The 26,569-nt window shown below is 36.8% G+C and overlaps 1 protein-coding gene across 1 annotated transcript in view; it reads right to left on the bottom strand.

Moving 5' to 3' along the window:
• Positions 1-26,569, bottom strand: part of PDE10A (phosphodiesterase 10A) — a 304,446-nt gene that overhangs the window by 79,813 nt on the left and 198,064 nt on the right. Inside the window, exons 4-5 of the mRNA XM_022560857.2 lie at positions 10,551-10,671; positions 10,012-10,061 (exon numbers count right to left, since the gene is read on the bottom strand). Of these exons, the coding sequence (XP_022416565.1) occupies positions 10,012-10,061; positions 10,551-10,671 (171 nt within the window). The remainder of the gene's footprint in view (positions 1-10,011; positions 10,062-10,550; positions 10,672-26,569) is intronic.

Below are 26,569 nucleotides of genomic sequence, written 5' to 3' on the forward strand. Positions count from 1 at the left end.
CAGATTCAGAATACTCTTGGTAAAATTTTTGCTCTTCTCTGCACACACACACCAAAAAAAAAAAAAGAAAGGACAAAGCTGGGTGTATCTTTCCGTCTCAAAAGACTAGGTGGGAGGGTAACATTTGAAACTATTTTAAAAGAAATGTTTTTTAAAATATGATCTGTTAGTTTGACTAAACCAAATTATATTTTAAAATAACTTTCTACTAAATAAGAATTGCTCATCCAAACAAGTCATCTGGGCATGGGGAGCAATATTTTGACATAACTGTATTATGATTATCTACTCAATTTGAAAAATATTAAAGTTCTGCTAAATTCTCCCAACACTATACTTTTTTTTTTTGCCGTACGCGGGCCTCTCACTGTTGTGGCCTCTCCCATTGTGGAGCACAGGCTCCGGACGCGCAGGCTCAGCGGCCACGGCTCACGGGCCCAGCCGCTCCGCAGCATGTAGGACCTTCCCGGACCGGGGCACGAACCCGTGTCCCCTGCATCGGCAGGCGGACTCTCAACCACTGCGCCGCCAGGGAAGCCCCCAACACTACACTTTTATTTTATTTTTAATTGGAGTGCTGTGACTTAAGGATGATGCCCTTTTGAAGCAGTGAGTATTAGGCAATCCTCTGAAGCTAAAGATGTTCCTATTAATGCTTGCTAGCACTAAGCTAGGTCCAGGTGAGGACAATGAGCTGGATGTGGTTATTACTTTTTAGACAACGTGGTTTTCAAGCTTCGTAATGTCGAAGAGCCCTTTCTTCAAGTGAAATCTTACAGTCACAAGACAGTGAACCCTATAAACTTGAGCTACTTCAGTCACTGGGAGCGGAGAGGAGGAAAAGAGCTTTGGCTCTCACCCCACCTGCTTTAAGTAAGTCGTCATTATCTAAAGATTACAAGTTAAGTTCAAAATATTTTTATTCATTAATATATCTACATTAGTTAGGATTGTGTTTAAGCAGTAATTTGCTATTATGCCTGTGAAAAATGCTTTTTGAATGCATCTTTTAAAAAGGATTAAGCTTAAAATGTTTAAATACAAGTTACACACTTTAAAAAGATTTTTACGTTTCAGCTACACGTAAGATGATAAATGACAAACGCACTTTATTTTTAAAGAGGCTAGAAATAAGTCACTGTTTTTATAGTTACTATAATGCACCAATATACATAAGACATAAACGAAGTAAGACTTTCATTAGATTTAGTATCTATGTGGCAATACAATTCAGTGTGTCACCCCTTCTTAAGATTGAGAGAGAGTAGCGAAATGATCCAAGAACAGGAAGAGAGATGACTGCAAGAAAAAATGTTAAAGGACATGGTATATTTAGCCTGAATAAAAGTCAGAATTGACAATGATTTTTCCAAACTATGACAAAGTTAATCGTAAGAAGGATGCTGAGTAATGTTTCTTTACTCAACCAGAGTCAGAACTGCAGGAAATGAACTTAAATTGACCTGAATCATTTAGTTAAGTCTTAAAGAACTTCCCATGACAGCAATAGAAAGTAAACTCTAAACCAAGCTCCCGACAGAAGCTTTGGATTTTTTAAAAATAGTTGTTGACTTTATTTGTTTGTTGTTTGAAGATATACAACAGATATCTCTTTTGGATGACTTTGCTATATGCCCTTGAAGGCTGGATTTAATAGTATCTTCATAATATCTTCATAATAATATCTTCATTTAGCTTCATAATTCAATATGACAAAATAGCTTACACATACACATTCCTAGGTTATTAGGTCATTTATTTAATATAAAACATTTATTGCCTCTGTGTAGGCTTTCTATATGATGCACAAGAAACAGACAAGCAAATACTGCACCTTGGGTATATGGAAAGCTATTTTACATACTAGATTTGCTGAAAATAAATGATTTAGAAATCTTTCAATTACTTGATTGATGTAGAAAACTCCTTGTGGAAAATAACTATCAAAAAAATAAATAATTTTTTACAGTGGGAACTTTATACTTGTTTTACTAAATAGGTTATGATTTTTGTTCATACTTACCAAACAGAAATGTTTACAAATGAGAGCTGAGGGCAAGTGCTGACAAAATTTTGAATAAGTTGTCATATGAAGGCCAAAAGCTCAGATAGGAAGGGAAAATGAGGACCAACCTAGACAGACACCTGTTTTTTGACGTTTTTACAGCTTCAATTTTTCTCCTCTGTGCACTTAGGAGTTTCCTACTCTTTTTGGATGGCATTTTTTTTTAACTCCATACGATTCACCTGTGCAACAGCTCCGTCCATGACCTCCATTTCTGATTAAAGATCAATCACTGGTTTGAATTGTGTGTTCTGCAATATATTCTGTATGATCTCTGTAGTGGAACAGGCTGATGGGCAGCTATTACTGCAAACAGACAACGTCGATAACGAACCTCCAAATTAGAGGCTAAATTTTACACGTATTCAGGAATGGAGAAAAGTTTATTAAATATACCTTTATTTACTCCACAGAAATAATCAAACAGATAGCTGTGTATCAAATAGTCTTCTTTTTCCCACTGGCTGAACTGACACTTTCATCATATACTAAATCCCCAAGTACACTTGGGTCTGCTTCTGAACTCTCAATTTTGTACCACTTGGTTTATTTGCTAGCACACTATTTTAATTACCGTGAGTTTATAGTACATGTTGTGATCTGGCAAGGCGAGTCTTGCTTGGGTTCTTCATGTTTCAAAATAATCGTAATTTATAAGACATATTTTGCATTTTTCATTGGTGAAGGGCCTGCATTAATGCATTAACAACTGATGGGTGTAAATAAGTTCTAAAGAAACTTAAAAATGAAGTAAGGGCTTTATTTTTCAAAATCAATCATGATGAATTTTTAAAGACGTATTTAAAAAAATTTTTAATACAATGCTTAAAGGTTACGTTCCAGTTAAAGTTATTACAAAATATTGGCTATATTTCCCGTATTGTAGAATACATCCTCGGAAGCCTATCTTACACCCAGTGGTTTGTACCTTCCACTCCTCCATGCCAATCATTATGAATTTTGACATAAGAATTTGACTGGGATGTTCAGATTAATAAGATGAAAGAGATTATACTCACTATTTATTTTCATAGGTGGATGAATGAAAACTTTCATCAAACATCACTACATAACATTTTAAACGTATTAAGACTATTATGCATACATTTACAATCTATAACATCCAGCATTGAAATGAGTCTCTAAAATTAATTTCTGCTTTAATGTTGTATGAATCTATGAAAACTTTTATTAACACAAACATTTTTTAGAGGCTAGAGATGAAAACTACACGAAAACTAAAAACAAGGAAAAGGTTCAAAGTTTCAAACCTCAACCACCTCTACCCTTTCCAGAGAAGAGCATCGCTGCATTCAGGACGTGCACCTGCCCACTGATGCTGTGCACCTTCATTCCCACCTGACAGCTCTGCAGGTGGCTTGACTGTTGTTAGGCCTTTCCCCTCCCAACACCAGCAAGGAGACTGGCCTAAGAGCTAGAAATCAATCCAGAGGTGAGGCCATGCAGTAGTAGGGGATGAATTAGCTCTTTCAATATTTCAAAGAAACTCATTATGAACTACCCAATATTTTTGTGATAACAGTACATTTCGTAAGTATTTCTAAAGTTAAATAATTTAAACTAGAAAAGATTGGTAACGGTAGTCATAATGAATAAGTTGGCTCAACGAAGGAATAAAAAGCATTCAAATTAGTTAAAAAATCTAATTTTGAGAAATAGATTTGGTGGGAAAAGAGCCATAGAATAGACTATCACACATTATTTCTTAAAAACCAGGATTTTTTGATGAATTGGGAAATTGATTCACTGACATCAACTAAAGAGAGAAGTCTACTTCGCTTGGTAAACAGTTGCTCTCATCTTTCTTTCCATGAACGATTCAAAGATCACTTGATTCGTGAAACTTCACTTGCACGTTAAGGCTTCAACTCACAACCAGTTAAATTTTGGAACCACTTTTTAAGAAGAAAAAACATTATTTAGGCTTACCATTAAGTTATTTTTCTTATAGACACTAGATGGCACTGGAGAGTAAATGAATGTAGATCCGGGCAGAGGGCGTGAGCCAGGAACCCCAGGTACACTGGACCTTGAACCACATGCCTAACTTCGTTAGCATAATTCTTAGAAATAAACCTACTAAAGTCATTGTGCACTGAACAAAGTCACACAGTTACTCTAAACTACTGGCTGTAAACTGGTTTCTAAGCTAATACACAAACGCTATCTATGAACTTACTTTATGAATTATAAAGTTTGACGTATAATTAGAGATCACTAGGTTTCCAGCTTTCACAAACCACTAATTACAGGCAACACAAGAAAAACTATAGTAATGACATTATAAAAAATGTTACATAGTAAGTGGAGTATGTGACTAGGTGTGAAAGAGAAAACCTGTAGAAACATTAAAAAGTGAATTAAGCAAAATCTTAATCATGGAAAAATCAGTTTTGCCCAACAAACATTTCAAGAGCACCTTGTATATGTTATGTGTCAGACACTGGTACTGGTCAGAACACAAAAGGCTTCCTTTCCCAGCTCCAGATTTCTCACAAATTGCTTCTTCCTTTACTGTCCCTTCTTGTCTATTAAGGAAGAGGCCTCCTAAGCCCTGCTCCACCAGACGGCTCATCATCCAAGCTCTTTTCAGTGTCACCAACCTCAGCACCCCTGCCAGCCCCATCAACACCTTGGCTCCTCTCTGTTCGCACGTAAGGTCCTGTGCTGTGATTAACTGTGGATTTCTTGATTTCTCCTACTGGTTGTACATTCTTTGAGGACAGGAACGATTTTTTATTTATCTTTGTATGCTCAGCAGTTTAGCACAGTTTTGGGTACGTGGCAGGTGTCTGAAATGGTCTGTTAAATAACATGCATGATGTAACATTTAACCAATGGAGGTTAAATTCAGACTTAGAAAGTGTAAGACTCTTGTCAAAGTCCCAAAGTGGTGAATTGGAACTCACACAATCCAACTCCAGAATCAAAATTCTTTGGAAAACTAAGCTGCTAACTGGGAAGCTTGCCTTCTCTTCCCAAGCTCTGAGACAGTGTAGACGGCACAGGAATTCTCTCTCCTGAAGGGCTGTCCCCAGTGGAGTGTTGAGTGCAGACGTACAGCAAACGATTCTGGTTCATCCGTGCGCCCCACGGCTAGCGACTGCCTGACCAAGGCTGGGGCTCAAGAGGCAGTGTTAAATAAATGTCCTACGAGCTTTTTAAAACACATTATTTCAACACTGCTTTCAATTTCTTCCATTTACTGGTCTATGAGTTTTCTATCATCATTTGCATTAAATGGAGCAATTTATATTTTCCTCAAAAACTGTCCATTTTATCTAGGTTTTCACATTTATCAATATAAGTATCCTCTCATAATTTGTCATTTTCACTCTATTGTTTTACTATCTTTTAAATTATCTTCAAAATGATTGTGATAATCATATTTCATGCTTTATTTTTAGTGCTTTAATACCACTTAGGTTGTTTTCTATCATCTCCTAAACTTTCTATGTTTTCTTTAAATTTTTCCTCTCTGGTAATATGAATGTGGCTTTTAAATTCTCCTAGTATAACTTTTGATGTATTTAAATATTATTTAAATTATATTCCTCAATGCATCAATTTCAGAAATTAAATTTTTTCTACTGATTCTCATTTACGAAAAAAGAAATTAATACTTTTATAAGTATAAGAATGTTATAGTCCCTGCCATGTCTGTCTTAATCCTTGGTATTTATTCATATAGACTAAAAATTTTATCTCAGTCCATTTGGGTTGCATTATTATAATTCTGTCACTAAAGTATATATATTTTGTTTTGAAAGCGAGTTATTAAGAAACACTTTCTAACTATGATTCAAAATCCAGAGACAATTTTTAAAAACATTGATAAATATCTATAATATGCTACCTTTCACGTACAAAGGAAGAAATATAAGAAAATATACATGTATCTGCTCATTGTTAAAAATATGTTTTATTTTATTTAATATGGTTAGCTTACATTTTAGAAGTATGTCAACATCTGTTGCAAGCAATATGGCAGATTAGATAATTTGACATTCCTGAAAAAAACAATTTTAAAATTATTTAAAAGCTGGATAAAGTATATTTCACAAATATTTTATAATGCATCGCTGGGCTGAGAAGAATGGAGGAATCCACAGAAATCTAAAAGGAAGCAGATAAAGGAACCCTGTGAGGTAAGCAAATCCCAAACTGTCTTTTTCTTGAGAGCATCAACTAAAGCCTAGATATAGAGTTGACGCTTGAACAACATGGGTTTGAACTGCGTGGATCCATTAATTTATTTCAATAAATGCCGTGGTAGTACTACACATCTGTGGCTGATTTGAGTCTGCAGATGTGGACCCGTGGATACTGAGGGCCGACTGTAAAGTTATATGTGGATTTTCAGCTGCATGGATGGGGCCAGGACCAGCAAAGGGCTATGGGCTCATCTTAGTTTGAAGGGTGAATATACTTACAGCTGCAAGGGGATTACAAGGAAACCAGATTATATATCTGGATTTATTGCTGGAGGGAAAATAAAAATCTCCTCTGAAAAACAATAACTGCACATCATGTGGATTTGAGGCTTGAATCTATACCACTCAGTAGTCTGAAAAAAAATCTCAACTAGATAATTTGATTAAAATTGTCCTGAATTGATACTGCCTTAGGTGATTGACAAAAACAAATACATATCCAATCTCTAGAAATATAACAGGAAAGGAACTTCAATAGCCTCAAGAATATCCATTTAAAAGGGCCAAAGGAATATGATTTATGGTTAATAAATAAAAGGCATGAGCATATAAGTCACCATCGATGAAAGGCAGATGAACCAAAGCCAAGAAACTAATTTCAGAAAGAATCTGAAACAATACAAGAGAGGTATAGTGAGTCATATTTCAAGAAATAAAAGATAAACTTGAAAATATGTCCAGGGGACAAAGAAAAATGAAGGACTGAGACAAATCTAAAAACCACCAAAATGTAACTAATTATAGTCAATATATGGAGAGATAATATTTATCAACCTGAATTCTCCATCCAGCAAAAATATCTTTCAAGCAAGCAGTGAAAGAAAGATATATTCAGACACACAAAAATGAGAAAGTTTCTTTCAAATCAGCAGATTCTCACTCAGGGAAGTTCTCCGAGACAGAAAAAAACTGATTCCAAATGTCAGACCTGAGATATAAGAAGAAATGAAGAGCAAAGAAACTGGTAATTAGGTAGATACATCTAAAGAAACACCTCAGTGAACTTCAGACTTCAGACAGTATGTCTTCTTCCTATCCAGAGAAACCACTGGGTTAAGGAAGTAACGAGGGCCTCACTACCTATGTGGAATGCATGAAAGGAAAAGTAGAGTGAAAAGAACACGGTCATTATCCCCTAAAATCATCCTCCCAGGGAGACGAGGTCTCTGCTTTCGTGAGGCTTATATTCTAGTGAGAAAGCCAGATAAGCAAATAATCGAACAAATCACAGATAAATATGTAACTACAGGTTCAGCTAAATTCTATGAAGGAGAAGTATATGACATTAAGAAAGCATAGCAGGGGCTGCCCTGGTGGCGCAGTGGTTGAGAGTCCGCCTGCCGATGCAGGGGACGCGGGTTCGTGCCCCGGTCCGGGAAGATCCCACATGCCGCGGAGCGGCTGGACCCGTGAGCCATGGCCGCTGAGCCTGCGCGTCCAGAGGCTGTGCTCCGCAACGGGAGAGGCCACAGCAGTGAGAGGCCCGCGGGCCCATGTTCCACAAAAAAAAAAAAAAGAAAGCATAGCAGAGTGGAATTTGACTTAGGAAGGTCAGAAAAAGCTACAGTTTTGCTATGTACCCTGCTGCTCCTAGGGTTATACGGTTAAACAGGATACACTTGGCCCCTGAGATGCGGCAGAGAAAGGAGTAATGACCCTAGAGAGAACCACATAGAGTATATTAACTGACGTGAGGGGTTTAGAATAAGACGCCCACTGAAGCCTGAAAAGACTTGGCATCCCCCCTCAATTAAGCTACAAAAGGGAATGATAAGTAAAAGTGAAAGAATTAGAATTGATATACAGAGAATTACATTTTGGATTTTATAGATACAAAAGCGTTTTCTAAATCATAATCACGCAGAAGTATGCAAACAATGAAGTGAAAAGTATAGCCAAGTGATTAACAGCATGGGGTTTGGGAATCTAAATCCAGGCTCCAAGAGTCAAGCACCGTTGGAGGTGCCCACACTGCAGACCCAGGCCTCGAGGCGCCCGCCGCTTTTCGACCTCTGCAAACAAGGTCTCCCCGTTCTCCCCATTCTCTTTCACGTGGAGCAGAAGAGGGCCAACCCACCGTGGCAGCCTCGGCTTAGGGTTCATATCATTTCTTTTCAGGTAAACAGCTAGAATGCTGAGCCCACGATCCAGGTTTCAGTAGAGAATCTGACTGGTCCCCGTTTGGGTCACAAAGAGCTGTGATTGAAGGTCAGGGGTCACATGAAACAAACACGGCTGCCATGGCCAACCCCTGTGGGTTGTCTGGAGGTGTTGGGGAAGGAGTAATGAGATGTGGACTATCACAGTTACATGATAATAAACATACCAGGAATCATAAAAATTATAGCAAATTATATAATAATTTTCTGAAAGGAAGTTTTGATTTTTAAGTAAAAATCTCAAATTTTAGAAACAAATTTTTGGAATGAAGAGGAAAGAGATCTGTTTGCTATTTTAGTAGCTTAGCCATTCTAAAATACTACTGGTATGTAAAACATAAAGTATTTACAAGTGGGAGTAATTGTGAATAATTCAATTTACTAAACCCTCTTGTTGACTGTTTATGCGAAAGGCACTAGGAGAGATGCTAGGTGAATACAGAAATGAATAAGGAAAGGTCCTTGTCCTAAAGAGCTTTTAATCTTGTAACATAGATTATCACAACGCAAGGGGAAACGAGGACCGTGCAAATGGAGAGGATCAGTTATGAGCTAAGTCGTTCAGCCAATAAATACTTTTTGTGCAACTACTGCTGTGCTTTGCACATGAATATTATTAAAAATCTCAGACGACTGTGTCTCTATTCCTATTAACATTTTATATAATATAAATATTATATAAATATTATACTATATATTTTGTGAGTTTTGATTACTCACAAAAACAAATATCACATTGCAAAAATACATCCCAAATCTCAAATAACAATACCAAACGCACAAGAAATACACAGTAAAAGTTTGCAAAATAACCTTGTAACGGAGTCTTATATATTTCGGCTATGAATATAGGTGTTATTGGTTCAGAACATTTTTCTAAAATGTTACATATGTGTTGATACCATAATAAAACTCAAATGCCAGTAATGGAATGCCTCGAAATACTTTTGAAAGTGCCTATGCAAGCTGCACTTGACAGTGGGCTGTGCCTGCAGTGAGTCAAGCCAGAAACACAGGGTCTGCCTGGCGCACCAAAGACTGGACCAGGCACCCCTGGGCAGCCCCATGCCACCAAACAGTCTGAGCCACGGCCACCACAGCTCAGGAATCTATACCTAGCAACTCCATCCCTGCACTTTGAGAGTCATCTTAAAAACTATCTAAAATATTCACATAAAACTTCTGCTCTCATTTTCTTCTACCGTGGATTGTGTGTGAAAAAAGGGCATAGACTGTCCCTGACATCCCAGCCCACAGTGATGAAAGAACTTCTATACCAAACAGTAAGTCTAGATATGCCATTCAGAAAATAGGATACCACAAACCAAAACCAAAACAATAAAAAATATATGATTTTATGCCTAAATGTCACCATGTTGGCAAAATTCCCAACTGGTAATAACCACATATAGAAACAAAATACAAAATGAGCTTTAAGGTACTTAATTGTGATACATCTATTAAGTTGTTTGTAACATAATAGTTTATCTTTTTAAAGAAGCTTGTAACATTCTCTTATCTAGAGCACCTATATCTAAATTTAGATACTTACATTATTACACTCTCCAAGGAAATACAGTGCAAATCCATCAGCTTTTGTGGCTGCCAAAGTAATAAAAAAGGAAGAAACTAATCTCAATGGAAGAATATAACATGCGTGAATTCTCTAAGGTGAGACCTCAAATATGAGTCTTTTGAATGGATTTGTTAGCAAAATTAATGGTCATGCAGTAAACTGAACAAAATAATTTATGGCTTTACTGAATCACATAATTAGAATATTAGCTATTGCAATTTTTAAGATGTGACACCCTCAAATGCATACAGCAATGTACTATGTAATAATACATCTGTCAAAATGTGAATATCAGAACTATTAGAAAATATTTTTTAAATTTGAGACTTACATTTAATTTTTAAAGTATTTAAAACTAGACAAAGTGATATTCATAATACTGGATAACCAATAATATAGGCATCAACCAGAAAGAATGATGTACATATGCTTATATATCATCAGTGAAGAGAACATAATTTAACTTTATCTTCGGTTTAATTTTTCTACTAGGAGGAATATAAAACGTTTCTTACCAATTTTAATGATGCTACTCAATTCATAGAGGAGTAGTTGGTTGTCTCCTCCTGTATCCAACCGTTGTTCTATATAGCTGTTTAGTTCGTATACAACTCCCTGCATATTTGTATCTTGATACTATGAATAAAAAGACATAATTAAAGATAATAAAATAAAAATTCCTTAGTTTGTAAAACATACTATTAATATATATGGCTTTATGTTAATAGCTATTCATTATGCTTTTATTTTATAGAGCGTGATTTAAATATTATGATCTACTATAAACACAGATTGAAAATTAAAATTGCTACAACTTACTCAGAATTATCTATAGACTCCATGCATGCTTATTTATGTTAAAACATCGAATGTTACAAATTACAATTTTGTTTCTGAAGTTTTATATTGATATATGATGTATCAGGCAACTAGATCAGTAAAAACAGTTCGAAAGTTTGCTAACTGAATGAAACATCCTAATATGCTAGAAAAGTCCCCCCGTGCATCGCACCGGGTGAAACAAAGTTTATTACTCTCCACTCACTTGGGTCCACGTGGCGACCACTCTAGTCTGACTTCAACTCTGCCACTAGAACGAGATCAAGAGCCGCTGCCGTAGTAGCAGCAGCCCCGCTGCAAGCCTGTGGCCCTAGGCTGCACCGCGGTGCAGGAACAACAGCAGGTGGACAAAGGTCTGGGAAGAAGGTGGAAGGGAAACTGCTATAACCAGCACTGTGTCTACTTCAAAGGGCTGAAAACAGTCTTCTAGTGAGCTTCCCTGCTACACAGCTTGCCTTCCTAAGCCTCTTCTCCTAACATCAACCATGGCGAACTTTAAAATAAAATAAAATTCTGTGGCTCAAAACACTCTTGGGGTTTTTCCCACTGTACTTAGAACAACAGCCTCCTCCCAGCGTGGCCTTCGCACTGCAAGATGTGGTTATTTTCTGCCTCGGAATCCGTCTCAAGCCACCTCTCCCTCTCTCTCTCTCTCTCTCTCTCTGTCTCTCTCTCTGTCTCTCTCTCTCTCTCTCTCTCTCTCTCTGTCTCTCTCTCTCTCGCCCTCTCTCTCTCTCTCTCTCTCTCGCCCTCTCTCTCTGTCTCTCTCTCTGTCTCTCTCTTTCTCTGTCTCTGTCTCTGTCTCTCTCTCTCTCCCTCTCTCGCTCTGTCTCTCTTTCTCTGTCTCTCTCTCTCACCCTCTCTCTCTCTCTCTCTCTCTGTCTCTCTCTCTCGCCCTCTCTCTCTGTCTCTCTCTCGCCCTCTCTCTCTGTCTCTCTGTCTCTCTCTCTCTCGCCCTCTCTCTCTCTCTGTCTCTGTCTCTCTCTCGCCCTCTCTCTCTCGCCCTCTCTCTCTCGCCCTCTCTCTCTCGCCCTCTCTCTCTCTCGCCCTCTCAGCAGGCCTATTGCTTGCTGTTACTGTTGAACACCTGTGAAATGAATAAAGAATGGCTGAACCAATCAGTCAATCATTCCACAGACATGCGCAGCCAATCCTGACAACCTACTATACGTAGGAACACTTCTAGAAACAAAAAATGCTAGAGCATGAACAAAATAAAGTTCCGGTCCTCAAGGAACTTACATTCCCGTTGTTAGAGAATAAGTGATCTACACGGTGTGAAGGAAGGCAGTGGTCACGGTGCAGAAAGGAGAGCTGGGACGGCTGACAGTAAATGCCTTTGGAGGTTGAGGGCTACCTTTTAAATAGGATGGTCAGGGAAGGGAAGGTGCAGTGACATGAGATATGGGGACAGACTCCAATGAAACTTAGAACCCGTAAGGGCTGAGGTCTGCCCATCATCCACCACCTCTCTTGGCTTCTGCCCTATTAACAGACTCAAGTTCCAGCAGGCCCCAGAAAATCAAGTATCAACGATGACTTGTCAAGAGATGAGCACACACCGAAGGGAATGGATTAGATTTAGCTGATGTATAGAAACCTCGGAAACAAAGGAGAATGGAATAGGCTGGTGCTATTCGCAGGTGCTGGAACATGCTAGAATAAAGATGATGGTGGACCAGGCAAATTTTTTATATGGGTGCAAAAAGCAGAAGTACTGGCTTCAGTGCGCCAGCGCTTGCTTAGCTAAAACCTATTCCCCAAAATGGCTGACATTAAATGAGGCTGAAAACCAGAACTTCCCTGGTATATATTCCAACCTTGGCAACAATGAAATGCTAGAGTGGATCTGTCCTGTACGACCCGTTTACCCATTCCCTAGCTATATCCCATGGGCACTCCCTTCATCAAGGCCACGAAAAATGCATCCCGAGGCTACACCCGCCTGGCCTGTGTGAAGAGCTCTGCGGTGTGGGCCTAGGATGACTAGGGGCACCACCGCCCTCCAACAGGGTCCCCTGCTTCATTGAGAAGATGGGATCTTGGCGTCGAGGGGACAAGAGGCAGCACATAATCTCCAGAGGTAAGGTATTGTTAGCAAAATGGACAAAACTGAAGCTGCTACCAGAATGACCTGGCCAGCAGAGCTCTTCGACATTGGATCAAGCACTCGATCAGTGTTCCTGGAACTGAAATAGATAGGGCAACCTACTATTTTTTCATTTGTCTGGAGAGAGAAGTTCTGGGTGAAGCGAACAAAAATCTGACTTAATTACCACAGCGGGAAGTCAGGTACTTCAATGAATTCCAGACTTGAGCCACTTCACAGAACTTCTTGAATAAAGCCAGGGGAGACCAGGTCCCCTTGAGGAAGGATTTTGATTCACAGCCCCAACTTTACAGTGCTTCTTCCTACATTCCCCAGAGAGGTCTGCTGTCTTTAAGCTGGGTAACTGTGCACTGGGCGAACGGGAAATTAGCACAGTGATAGTGAAAATGTGCGTAAGAATCAAGAACACTTGAAATTCCGATGCCTACAAAACGTGACAGCATTGTGTGGGGTCGCAAAAGCTTTTGTTGTTTCTTATCATCTGTAAAAAGATCCTATTTGAGCTATTCCAAGTTTTGAAGAACTCCAGAGAAAATATTCTACTCTAATATACCCTTTCTTCCTTACCGCTCATCAGAACCACTCATTCTAAACACCCCCCGCACCCCAAAGTCCTGGGAAAGAGCTTATCTGAGACTGAAGCCAGGAGATAGAGACTGAGTCTTAATGACAGACTTTGAACCCCTAGACCCAGCCATGCAAAAGCCTTCAAGCCTAAAATTCTATCCCTAGGCATTTCTTTTTCATGAATCAATCCATTCTTCGAATATACCCCCTTTTTGGTGGGGAAGGGATACTTTAGCTAGTTTTAAGGTGGGTGTTTAGTCACTCAATAGAGGAGTCCCTATAAAAATGATATACAGACTGACCCTTTTCTCTGACAATGTAATTCTGAGAATAGGCCCTTTAAAATGACCAGAATGCAGCGCTGACATTAATGACCAGCTGTTCTCCATCTCTTTTGGACAGGAAATGGGCTGTCACACACAAGTGAGAACAAGAAGACATTTGGGGTTATGGACAGTTTATCATGAGATTTCCTTTCAAGTCTCTGGGCTTCATTTTTTTCTTTTGTGTAACAAGAAGATTGAAATATATTGTCTTTAAAATACCTTTCAACAGTAACCTTCTGTGATGATCTATGACCTCCATTTTGTTGTTGTTTATATTAAACTTCAAATTCTAATCTTGAACCTAACAGATGGGTTAGTACACCCTGTTTGCTTTGATAAGCAATGACAATTGCACAAATCTCATAAGAGAAAAATGTTTAATTATGATTACTAAGCTATACAAATGTAATATTACCTCTAAAATATTAAAAGATGTACCTCCATAGTTAGTGGATCATTCAAACCATAATACATTGAAAATTTTAAATTATATATAAATGTGAATAACAGGAATAATTATTATTTGGTTCTTAGCCTTATGGCCATCTTGCTGGTCATGAGCCCTAACACGAGAGGGAAGGAAGACGCAACAAGTGGAGATGAACATCCAAAAATGCACTTCTCTTACGGAAACAACATGATGAAGAAAGTTTACTAAGGGATCAATTCCATTCAGTTGAATAAACTTTCAATTCTATGTCTTCACTAATAGAAAATTACAATAGTATATTAATGAAGTTGTTAAGAACTTGTGTTTGCACAGCATTTTTAACTTCACAAAGTCCTTTCACCACTGCCTTTATTAAAAGAACCCATATAAAGTATATACTGAGTATCACTGAGACATTCCTCAATCAAGATGAGTTAGAACTCTAAGGTACAATGAGTTGGGCGGTATAAACCTTAGAATCAAACTGGACGTGGCCAACCTCATTTTCTGTTCCACGCTGGTTTTCATGCAGTACTTGCTTTTCATTAGCGCAACCACTAAAACAATGGATTTGCAGAGATATGACTTCATTGACAGGACTGCAGTGACCTAACATTAAAACTGGGAACTATGTCAGGTTACTACTGAAACTGTGAGCTCCAGCAAGCTCTGACAGATGGTATTGTTTCCCATGAAACAATGGGATGTCCTAAATCCCATTAGTATGTCCTAAATCATCCCTGTGGGTTTGTTGTGGTGCCTAACGGCATTTGGAACACAGTTTGGGAAGCAGGGGAATGGCCACTCTTTCACCCAGAGGGAAATAGTATTTTATGAGACACAGTGGTAATGAATGGAGAAGTATTAACTCTTGGCTCAGAAAGAAAGCTGAGACCTGGTCTCACCAGAAGAGTAAATGTCCTCAGACTTGCTAAAGTGAATTAGGTGTTTAAACACAGATTGGAAGAGTTTAGAGGCAATTCAAGAATGGAATGGGAGAGAGAACAAGATGAAGTCTGTGACGCCTGCTGGCCCCAGGAGCCCATGACTCCGTGAGGGGTTACTGACATATCTCGAAGCACTGTAACAAACACACTAGAAAACAGAGTGACATGGGGGGTTAAGTTGGATAAATACTTAAACGCATGCAAAATGAGCTCTTAGTTTCCAGTATGAAGCTCAATGTTTGAATAATATCGTCTCATCATCATTCTTTAGATTTTTCCTGTTTCTTTTTTAAATTTACCTTTTTTTAAAAAAAAATAACTTTTTGTTTTGATGTAATTTCAAACCTACAGAAAACTATAAGACTAGTACACGAAACTCCTGCATACCAACAATTATTTACATTTTGTCCTATTTGCCTTATCCTCTTGGTAAATTCTTTCCCTTCCTTCCTTCCTCCCTCCTTCCTTCTCCTTCTCCTCCTTCTTTTTCTCCTTCTTCTTTCTCTCTCTTGCTCCGTCTTTTCTATCTATACACACACACATATATACACACAACAGTAATAAATATTTTTTTCTGAATATTTGAGAACAAGTTGGTATGCTCCTTTCACCCAAACCTTCAGTATATATTTCCTAAGAAAAAGAATATTAAGAGAATACACTGAATTTGTACACTGAACGTGAGAGACATAGTTACAATGCAGTTATCATAATCAGAAAAATTAACATTGCTACAACAATATTAGCTAATTAAAAATTCACATTCATAGAGAACAAACATGTGGACACCAAGGGGGGAAATTGGAGGGGCGGTGGGATGAACTGGGAGATTTGGATTGACGTGTATACACTAATATGTATAACATAGATGACTAATAAGAACCTGCTGTATAAAAAATTAATTAATTAAATTAAAATTTAAAAAATTCACATTCAAATTTCATACCTTGTCCCAATAATGTCTTTATAATTATCCCCCGCTCAGTGGTCCAGGTTTGAACTCCAGATCATATATGGCATCTAGTTGTCGTGTCTTTTTGGTATACTTTAATGTGGAACAATTCCACAGTCTTTCTGTGTTCAAGCCTTTCTTGAACTTGATGTTTTTGAAGAATATGGGCCAATTTTGATTTGTCTGATATTTTCTCAAGATTAGATTCAGGTTCTGTGTTTTTGGCAACAATACAATGAGGTGATGAAGCTAGAATACTATCAACCATCCTACATTTGCTATTTGGCATTCTACGGGGAAGAAGAGCTTTCTGTTTTCCCTCATTCATTCATTTACATGAGCCTGGACTCACAGATGCTTATTTTATTCAACATGTGTAATTAATATTAATTAATACTGTTATACATGCATTTTAATGCTCAAATTGTCCCAGATTTGACCAATGGGAAGCCCTTTAATATATCTCCTACGCCCTTTTGACAAATTTTCATGATGCTTTCAAGGCTTTCTTACTTTCTCATCAAATATTTTGCTAGTGCTTGAACCAGCCATTTCTGTTTCTTAAAAGAAGTCCTAGATCCTTTTAGTGGCAAATGACATTTAAAATCTAAGAGCTGGAGCTATATGTGCCCACTGTTGTCATTGCTTCTAGGCTTCTTATCAACACAAATATAATATATACATATGAGAGGGCCTTATGTAAATATATATATATATACAAATATGTAATTCTTTACTTATTTATTTATAAATACATGTAGAGTAAAAGATTAAAAACTATGAGTTCTTACTGATACTTGCAATTTCAACCAAACACCACAGTGTACACATTCTAATATTCCCCATTTCTATATCTGTAATTCCTCACCCAACAATGAAATATCTTACTGACAATGACTATAACATATTTACATATTTTCTCAAGCCTAGAACATACGGAAGTAGTTTCGGAATTGTTAAGCCATGTCACTGAAAATAGCAAACCTACTAACTAGTTGTCAATATGTTTTAGATTTTTAGGTAAATGTAAGAAATACTAAAATATACAAAAATGAAATGTACAATTCATTAAGTCTTGACAAACAGATACATTCTTGTAACATATACACTAATTAAGACACACAAAATCACCATACAGGAATTAGTTGCATTTCTATTCACAGACTATCTGAAAAAGCAATTAAAATAACAATCTCATTTACAATAGTATGAAAAAGAATAAAATACTTAAGAATAAATTTAACCAAGGTGGTAAAAGATCTGTATGCTAAAAATTATAAAACATTGATGAATGAAATACAAGAAAGCACAAATAAATGAAAAGATACCCCCATACTCATGAATTTGAAGAATTAATATTGTTAAAATGTCAGTGGTATCCAAAGTGATCTACAGATTCAATGCAATCCTTATCAAAATTCCAGTGGCATTTTTCCTAGAAATAGAAAACAATCCTAAGATTGTATGGAACCATAAGAGGCCCTGAATAGCAAAAGCAATCTTGAGAAAGAAGAAAAAAGGTGGAAGCATCACACCTCCTGGTTTCAAACTATATTATAAAGCTATAGTAATCAAAACAGTATGGTACTGTCATAAAAACAGACACTTACCAAATGGAACAGAATAGAGAGCCCAGAAAAAAACCCATGCATATAAGGTCAACTACTCTTTAACAAGGGCAACAAGAATACACAGCATTGAAAGGATAGTCACTTCAATAAGTGTTGATGGGAAAACTGGATATTCACATACAAGAGAATGAAATTTGACCCTTATCATATGCCATACACAAAAATCAACTAGAAATAAAGACTTAAATGTAAGACCTGAATACTGTATTGCATATCTGAAATATGCTAAGAGTAGATCTTCAGCATTCTCACCACACACAAAAAAAGAAAAAGGTAACTATGTGAGTGATGACTGTACTAATTAACTTTATTGTGGTAATCATGTTACAACATATATCAAATCATCACCCTGTATACTTTAGACATATACAATTATTATTTGTCAAAAAAAGAAAAGGAAAATAATTTTTTAAATAAATGTAGTTTTTAAAATAAATAATAAACATCTCAGCAATAATAATAAAGGTATAGAACATTTCATCTTTCTATAAAGTCCCTCCCATGGTCCTTCTTAATAAACCATTTTCCCACTAGAGTGGTGCCTGTTTTAAGAATTTTATGGAAACGGAATCACACAACATGAACTATTTTGAACCTTGCTTTATTTGTTCAACATAGTATTACTGATATTCATCCATGTTGGTGTGTGTTCCGGTAGCTTGTTCCTTTCTATTTCTGGTAGCATCTGTGGTATAAATATACCACAAATTGTTTATCTGTTCTACTATTGTTGGATATCTGGGATGTTTTTGTTTCCAGCTTTGGAATATTGGGAATAAAGCTGTTATGAACATTCTTGCAGAAGTCATTTTGTGAACACAGGTTTTCAATTATATTAGAATAAAGGCCACATGTAACAAACCAACAGGTAACATCATACTCAATGATGAAAAGCTGAAAGCATTTCCTCTAAGATCAGGAACAAGACAAGGATGTCCACTCTCGCCACTTTTATTCAACATGCTTTTGGAAGTCCTAACCACAGCAGTCAGAGAAGAAAAAGAAATACAAATTGAAAAGGAAAAAGGAAAACTGTCACTGTTTGCAGATGACATGATACTATACATAGAAAACCCTAAAGACACCATCAGAAAAGTACTAGAGCTCATCGATGAATTTGGTAAAGTTGCAGGATACAAAATTAACATACAGAAATCTGTTGCATTTCTATACACTAACAATGAACTATCAGAAAGAGAAATTAAGGAAAAAATCTCATTTACCACCACATCAAAAAGAATAAAATACCTAGGAATAAACCTATCTAAGAAGGCAAAAGACCTGTACTTGGAAAACTATAAGACACTGATGAAAGAAATTTAAGAAGACACAGACATTTGGAAAGATAAACAGTGTTCTTGGATTGGAAGAATCAATAATGTTAAAATGACATACGTCCTAAGGCAATCGACAGATACAGTGCAATCCCTATCAAAATACCAATGGCATTTTTCACAGAACTAGAACAAATAGTTTAAAAATTTGTATGGAAACACAAAAGACCTCGAATAGACAAAACAATCTTGAGAAAAAGAACAGGGCTGGAGGAGTCCCCACTTCAGACCACACTACAAAGCCACAGTAATCAAAACAGTATGATACTGGCACAAAAACAGACACAAAGATCAATGAAACAGAATAGAGAGCCCAGAAATGAACCCACACTTATATGAGTAATTAATCTATGACAAAGGAGGCAAGAATATACAATGGAGCAAAGACAGTCTCTTCAGTAAGTGGTGTCGGGAAAACTGGACAGCTACATGTAAAAGGATGAAATCAGAACATTCTCTAACACTACACACAAAAATAAACTCAAAATGGATTAAAGACCTAAATGTAAGACCAGATACCAGAAAACACCTAGAGGAAAACATAGGCAGAACACTCTGACATAAATCACAGCAATATTTTTTGGATCTCTTAGAGCAAAGGAAACAAAGGCAAAAATAAATAAATGGGACCTAATTAAACTTAAAAGCCTTTGCACAGCAACGGATATCACTGACAAAACAAAAAGAAAACTTACTGAATGGGAGAAGATATTTTCAAATGATATGACTGATAAGGGGTTAACATCCAACATACATAAACAGCTCATACAACTCAACATGAAAAAAAACAACTGATTAAAAATTGGGCAGAAGAAGTGAATAGACACTTTTCTAAAGAGGAAATGCAGATGGCCAACAGGCACATGAAAAGATACTCAACATCACTAATCATCAGGAAAATGCAAATCAAAACCACAGTGAGGTATTACCTCACACTTATCAGAATGGCTATCATCAAAAATCACAAATAACAAATGTTGTTGAAAAGCGAACACTTGTGCACTGCTGGTGGGAATGTAAATTGGTGCAGCCACTGCGGAAAACAGTATGGAGGTTTCTCAAAAAACTAAAAATAAAACTACCTTATGACCCAGCAATTCCATTCCTGGGTATATATCCAAAAAAACCCAAGAACACTAATTCAAAAAGATACATGTACCCCAATGTTCATAGCAGCATTATTTACAATTGCCAAGATATCGAAGCAAGTGTCCATCAACAGATGAACGGATAAAGAAGATGTGTTATATATATACAATGGAGTACTACTCAGCCATGAAAAAGAAGTAAATTTTCCCATTTGCAGCAACATGGATGGACTTGGAGAGCATTATGTTAAGTGAAATAAGAAATAGAAAGACAAATACTATATGATATCATATGTGGAATATAAAAGATACAACTAGTGAATAAAATGAAAAAGAAGCAGACTCACAGATATAGAGTACAAATTAACGGTCACCAGTGGGGAGAGGGAAGTGGGGAAGGGCAATACAGGGGTAGAGGATTAAGAGGTACAAGCTATTATATTACATATAAAATAAGCTACAAGAATATGTTGTACAACATGGAGAATATAGCCAATATTTTATAATAACTATAAATGAAGTATCACCTTTAAAAATTGTTAATCACTAAACTGTATACCTGTAACTTATATAATATTGCATAGCAACTATACTTCAATAAAAAATAAATTTTTTAAAAAGTAATACTTAATTCTCAGAAAAAAATAGAAACAAAATTATACTAGGCAAATACATGACAGGGATATTCCTGGGTCAAAAAGTAAATGCATGTTTAACTTGACAAGAAAGTGGCAAACATTTTTCAATGTTATATATTAAAGATCAAGTTATCAAAATGATTTGAGTATTTTAGAGGAAAATAAATTATAAATATAGGTCATCTACTTCACACAAACACCATAGGCAGAAGAATTCTAACTAAGGATGAGCAATCGCAATGAACAGTTAAGAAAACCTGTGGCCTCAAAGGCATCGTGGGAGAAAAAGAGAACAGGGCTAGGAAAGAGGGTGCTACTGACCCTTTTGCAAATGCTTATTTTAAAAGTTTAAAAGTCCTCAACAGCAAGCAAGGGATTAGTAGATATTCATCCTGAGCCTATCCTAACACTAAGAGGAAGCTGCCTCGCTTGTCCTGCCACATAACTGAGTGCAGAGGGAAGGCTACGCGTGGCGCTAGTTCAGAGGAAGCGTCTTACGAAAAGCTGCAAAGGATGGAGAAAACAGGAGGAAGGCAGAAGAGCAACGAGCAGGACATGAGGACAGAATGATCACAGCTTACACTCACGAAAGACAGTAAATTCACTTTAAAAGCGGCGAAAGCAAGCAGGCTGAGCGTCTATAAATGAGTGAGGCATTCTTTTGAAAACACATCATCAGCTCAACACAAGGACAGAAATAATAAAAACTAATATTCCTAAAGAACACTTAAGTTTTCAAAGGACTATTATTAACTAATTTAATTTAGGGCAAAAAGGTCCATGAGATGAAAGGGCTTTTCATAATAAAAATTTAATTTAGGAAGGATGACTCCAGGAGATAAAATAGTTTCAAATCACTCAAGATAAAATAGTTTCAAATCACTCAAGTAAAATAGATTCAAATCACTTAAGACTGCTAATAGAAAACAAATTAAGTTATCAGGAGAAGATGAATAAAGAGAAGGTTAGAGAAACAAAAGATGTATCTAAGGGCTTTACCTAGTAGGTATACTTCTGAATGTCAGTAAGTAAATAAGTCTTTTCAAACAAATATTTATTCACCAACGTGTCAAGCACTATTGTAAGTATCAGATAAGGCTCTAACGCTCACGGAATTTAAATGCCAGTGAGGAGAAAGTGATAAACAAGAAAATATCAGCTTGTGATAACATCTATGGCAAAAATGAAACATATTTATGACTTTGTTGCCACCTTTAATGTAATAAACTGCGATCTAGGAGAAACTGGATTTTATGCACAACTACTCTTTGGCTGGATCATTACTATTTTCGTTTTTCATTCAATAAGGAAATGTGCACAAAATAATGGCCTTTAATTAGCCTTTGGTTCTGTGGCCAAGACCAAACTCTACGAAGACCAAACAGCTTAATACTGTTTCTCCATTGTTAATGCTTCTCAACATCTATATTCTAAAATAAAGTTGTGGTTGCCAAGAATGCTCTTAAAAAACAGGTAATAATTTAAAATCTTGTGAAAGAAGAATGTGTTCAGTTCCCATTTTTTAAAGGAATTATCATAATGGTTTGATATTGTTTTTAATCACCACCGTCATGATTAATAGGATCTGTATTCTTCTATACATCACTCATATCATTTTATTATCATTGATCAGGAACAAACTTTAATAGATGATTGGTATGCTAAATTTATTGTTAAGATTATGGGTTTCATCCTTAGTACAAGAAAACAAAAATCGCTATCTTTGACCACCGTTTTCCAGTATGTAAATAGAATGAAATATTTTCGTATAGCAGATTGATGCATTCAGTTACATAGGGAAATATTTTGCAACTAGTTCTCTCAGGAAACCGAGGTGCTTAGAACTGATACTCCACACGGGTTTCTATGGCTATAGTTAATAACTAGTGGCAAAGCCTGTGAAATGAAATTTAGCTAAAACAAACAATGCCATGCTTTATGAGACATTTTCTTTTGGGTTTCCACAAAACTCAAGTTGGAGTGCCTGAAGCTATTTTGACCTGTGTGATATGGAAAACACAGACTCTGCTTGCAGGCTTCCAGCCAGTATTCTTCGGGAAAGTGGGTGATTTTCCATCAGGGTGAGAAATACTTGTTGCGCTCTTTGATATTTAAAATTCAAAATGCCAGAATTTCACTTTACCTGATAGGAATGCTACATCTCTGCCCGCTCTGGCTTCTCTGTCCTACAGATATGCTGATAATCAATGGGACGGTGACCTGCCTGTCCTCTAGGGCCTTGTTTCTAAGTGTCATATTCAACTGTCCAAACCCCACCTCTTAGCCAAATCCTGATTAAAGTAAATTATATATAGGGAGATTTTAGAAGACATGCTTTCTGTCTGCTTCTCCACACATTCTAACTTCTGTCCTTGGGCCACAGCACACGAGCCCCGTGATTATCAGCTGGAGGCGGGGTATAGGTAACATGAAACATTACTCCAGATAATTCTGCCATGTGTCTACCTACTCTCGCTGTTTGTATATCACCTTCACTTACTGAACAGCGAACCACATTTTAATAGTATGTCTTTGAAACTTTCTAAAGATGGATGTAAGATGATATAAACAGATTTGTACTTTTATGAAATTTAGTAATGATAATAAAAACTTTGTCCTTAATAATAATTGATTGGTATCCTTCCCTAAGACATGTAAAAATAAATAAAGGAAACCTTATTTAAATTGGAATCAGTTAAGGGCAGAAGGGGGAACTCTCATGCAGACCCCAAACAGGAAGAGACTATCTTGCATCTCCCACTGGGAGAAGGCTGCTTACTACCTTAACTACCCAGTAGAAGAAAAGAAAATCTTCACCCCGCCCAGGCACAGCCCAGCCAACAAGAGACTGTCACAACTCAGCCAATGAAAAGACACTACACTCTGAACTCCCAGTTTCCTCCAGTGGACTCCTTGCTTATTAAGAGCCCCTCCAAACTTCCCCTTTTCCTCTGTAAAAGACCATTCCTCTCCTTTGTCTGGACTTGCTTATAGTCTTTGCTATAACATTCTTATCCCAAATTGCAATTCTCTGCTACTCCTGAAAAAAACATACCTTGCTGGTAAAATAACTGTTTTTTATTTTTAAGGTCAACTTTACCCAAGTGAAGCAACCTACTTTGGTTCAGTTTCACATAACTGGAAGTTAACTGCCTGCTTATTCACAGAAAAGTACTGACTATTCCAATTTTTATTTCTCCTCTTCTGTTTCTTCCCCTATTTTGTTTCTTTGGTTATATTTGTTTTCTGATAACCAATTAAAAATTCTTTTTAAGACTGATATGGTATAAAAAGAAATTGAAAGTGAGTAAATTGGAATTAGTTGCCAAGGAAAAGACTTGATGTGTCCTGGGGAGGCTGCCGAAGGTGGGTGAGGCCCCTTGGGCACTCAAGGGCTGTGCAGCAACCAACTTGCCCCCTGTCCCAAATCATCACGTTTTCTCTCTCTACTGTATTACTTCCATTAGTGTATTTCTGTTGTCATTTATCCCATTTTTAAAAAGACAAACCAAACATTTTAAAAAGAAAATATCTCAGGGGTGGAGAGTGGAAAGTGGTCAAAAGATACAAACATTCAGTTATAAAATAAGTAAGTTCTGGGGATATAATGCACAGCATCGTGACTATAATTAATAAGACTGTATTGGATATTTGAAACTTGCTAAAGGGAGTAAATCTTGCAGTTCTCACCACAAGGAAAAAGACATTTATAACTATGTGTGGTGGTGGATGTTAACTAGACCTATTGTGAGGATAATTTCACACTATGCACATATATTGAATCATTATGTTGTATACCTGAAACTAACGAAAGATTATGTGTCAATTATATCTCAAGAAAAATATCTCAACTCCCTATTTAGCTACCACCCTATTTCTCTTCTCTCTTTTAAGACAAGACTCCGTAAAACAATTGTCTATATTTGCTGCCTACAATTTCTCTTCTTCCTCTCCCTCTCCCTCCCTCTCCTTCTCTCTCTCTCTCTCTCTCAAACTCAACCTAATATCTCCAGTGAAACAGCTCTTACTTAAGTCGCCAATGACTCCACATTGCCAAATCCAGTTGTCAACTCTCAGGTTTCATTACCCTTGAAATACAGGCAGCATTTAACACACCGGTGATCATTCTCTCTGTCTTGACATAATTTCTCCTCTTTGCCAGGATGCACACACCCCTGGTCCTCCTCTTGCCCCTTGGACACCTCTTTTCAGTCTCTGTAGGTCCTCCTCCCATCTCAGACTTCTAAATGTTCTGTGCCAGGGCTGGCCTTTGGCTTTTATCTTCTCTTCTCAAACCACACGCACTTCCTAGGTGATCTCATGCAGCCTCACCATCCTACATGCCTATGATTCTTAACTCGTCCGTATTATTAAGACTTCTCAGAGTTATATCTCTAATCCAGATCATTTCCCTACACTCCAGACTTAAATATATCCAGCCAACTACTTAACATCTCTATTTAGAAATCTACTAGGTATCTCAGACTTAGCACATCTAAGACTAAGCACCCAGTAGTGACCTCTGTTTACCCCTCCTCCACACACACCTTGACCTGCCTCTCTGGCAAACACTCCCATCTAAGTAATAGCAACTCACCCTTCCATCTGCTCAGGCAAAACCTCGATGCGATCATTGCTCTTTTTTGTCTTTTTTTATACCAGACGTCTGATTAATCGGCAGTTCTTGTTCGCTCTACTTTCCAAATATACGTAGAATTCAGTCTACCAAATCCAAACACTTCTCCCCACCTCCATCGTCATCAGTCGGGTCCAAGCCATCTTCATCTCTCACCAGGATTACTGCACTAGCCTTCTACCTGCCACCACCCTTGGCAATGAAAATGCTGCCGAATTTATTAAGATTTCTGCACTTATGTTTGCACTAGTAAAACCGGTCAATACTTTTTCTATTTTGTATAATGCTCTAATTTTTGTTTTAGGAATAAAATTCTGTCTTGAGTGAGATAAGTTATTTTCTTAGCTTTGGAAACACATACTTTATATTATGTAGGAATTTTCTCCTTTTTTATGTTTGGTGGAATTATCCAGTAAACGCTTTTGGGTATCATGCCATTTTAGGGGGTCTTTTAATAACTTTTCAGTTTTTTTTCGTTGGTTAACAATATATTTAGGTTTCTTAACTCTTTTTCAATCAATTTTAATAATTTATAATTTCCTTAAAATTTCCCATTACATCTAATTTTTCAAATGCATTAGTATCTACTATTCCTTATTAAATTAGTAATAATCGCCCTGTTGCCTGTACTATAGTTACCTTTCCTTTCGCATTCCTTAATATTTGTTATTTTCTTATTTCTTGAATAGATTGCCAAACACAGCCTATTTTATTGATCTATTTAAGAAAATATCTTTTTCATTATTAATCAAGCCTGTGTTTTAAATTGTGGGCCATTAATTTCTTTTCATTAATTCCCTCTGCTTTTAAAAAGTTTATTTTTGGTGTTCTAGAAATGAATATAAGAATATAAATTTTCATCCTATTGCATACCTTAGGTTTGGTAGATTTTGTCCCCATTTTACATTTGAGCCTTTTAAAAGTTATATTTTTAAAAGGTCACCCAGATGAAGAGTGGCAAAGTAGAAATTCAAATCTAAGTGTGATTTACACTATACCAGAGAAGTTCTTTTGAACGTATCACACGCAAAAGAC

The sequence above is a fragment of the Delphinapterus leucas genome, chromosome 12 (genome assembly GCF_059928025.1).
Source record: "Delphinapterus leucas isolate spDelLeu-1000000601 "Yukka" chromosome 12, BTC_Dleu_Yukka2, whole genome shotgun sequence".
In the NCBI taxonomy this organism is placed as follows: Eukaryota; Metazoa; Chordata; class Mammalia; order Artiodactyla; family Monodontidae; genus Delphinapterus; species Delphinapterus leucas.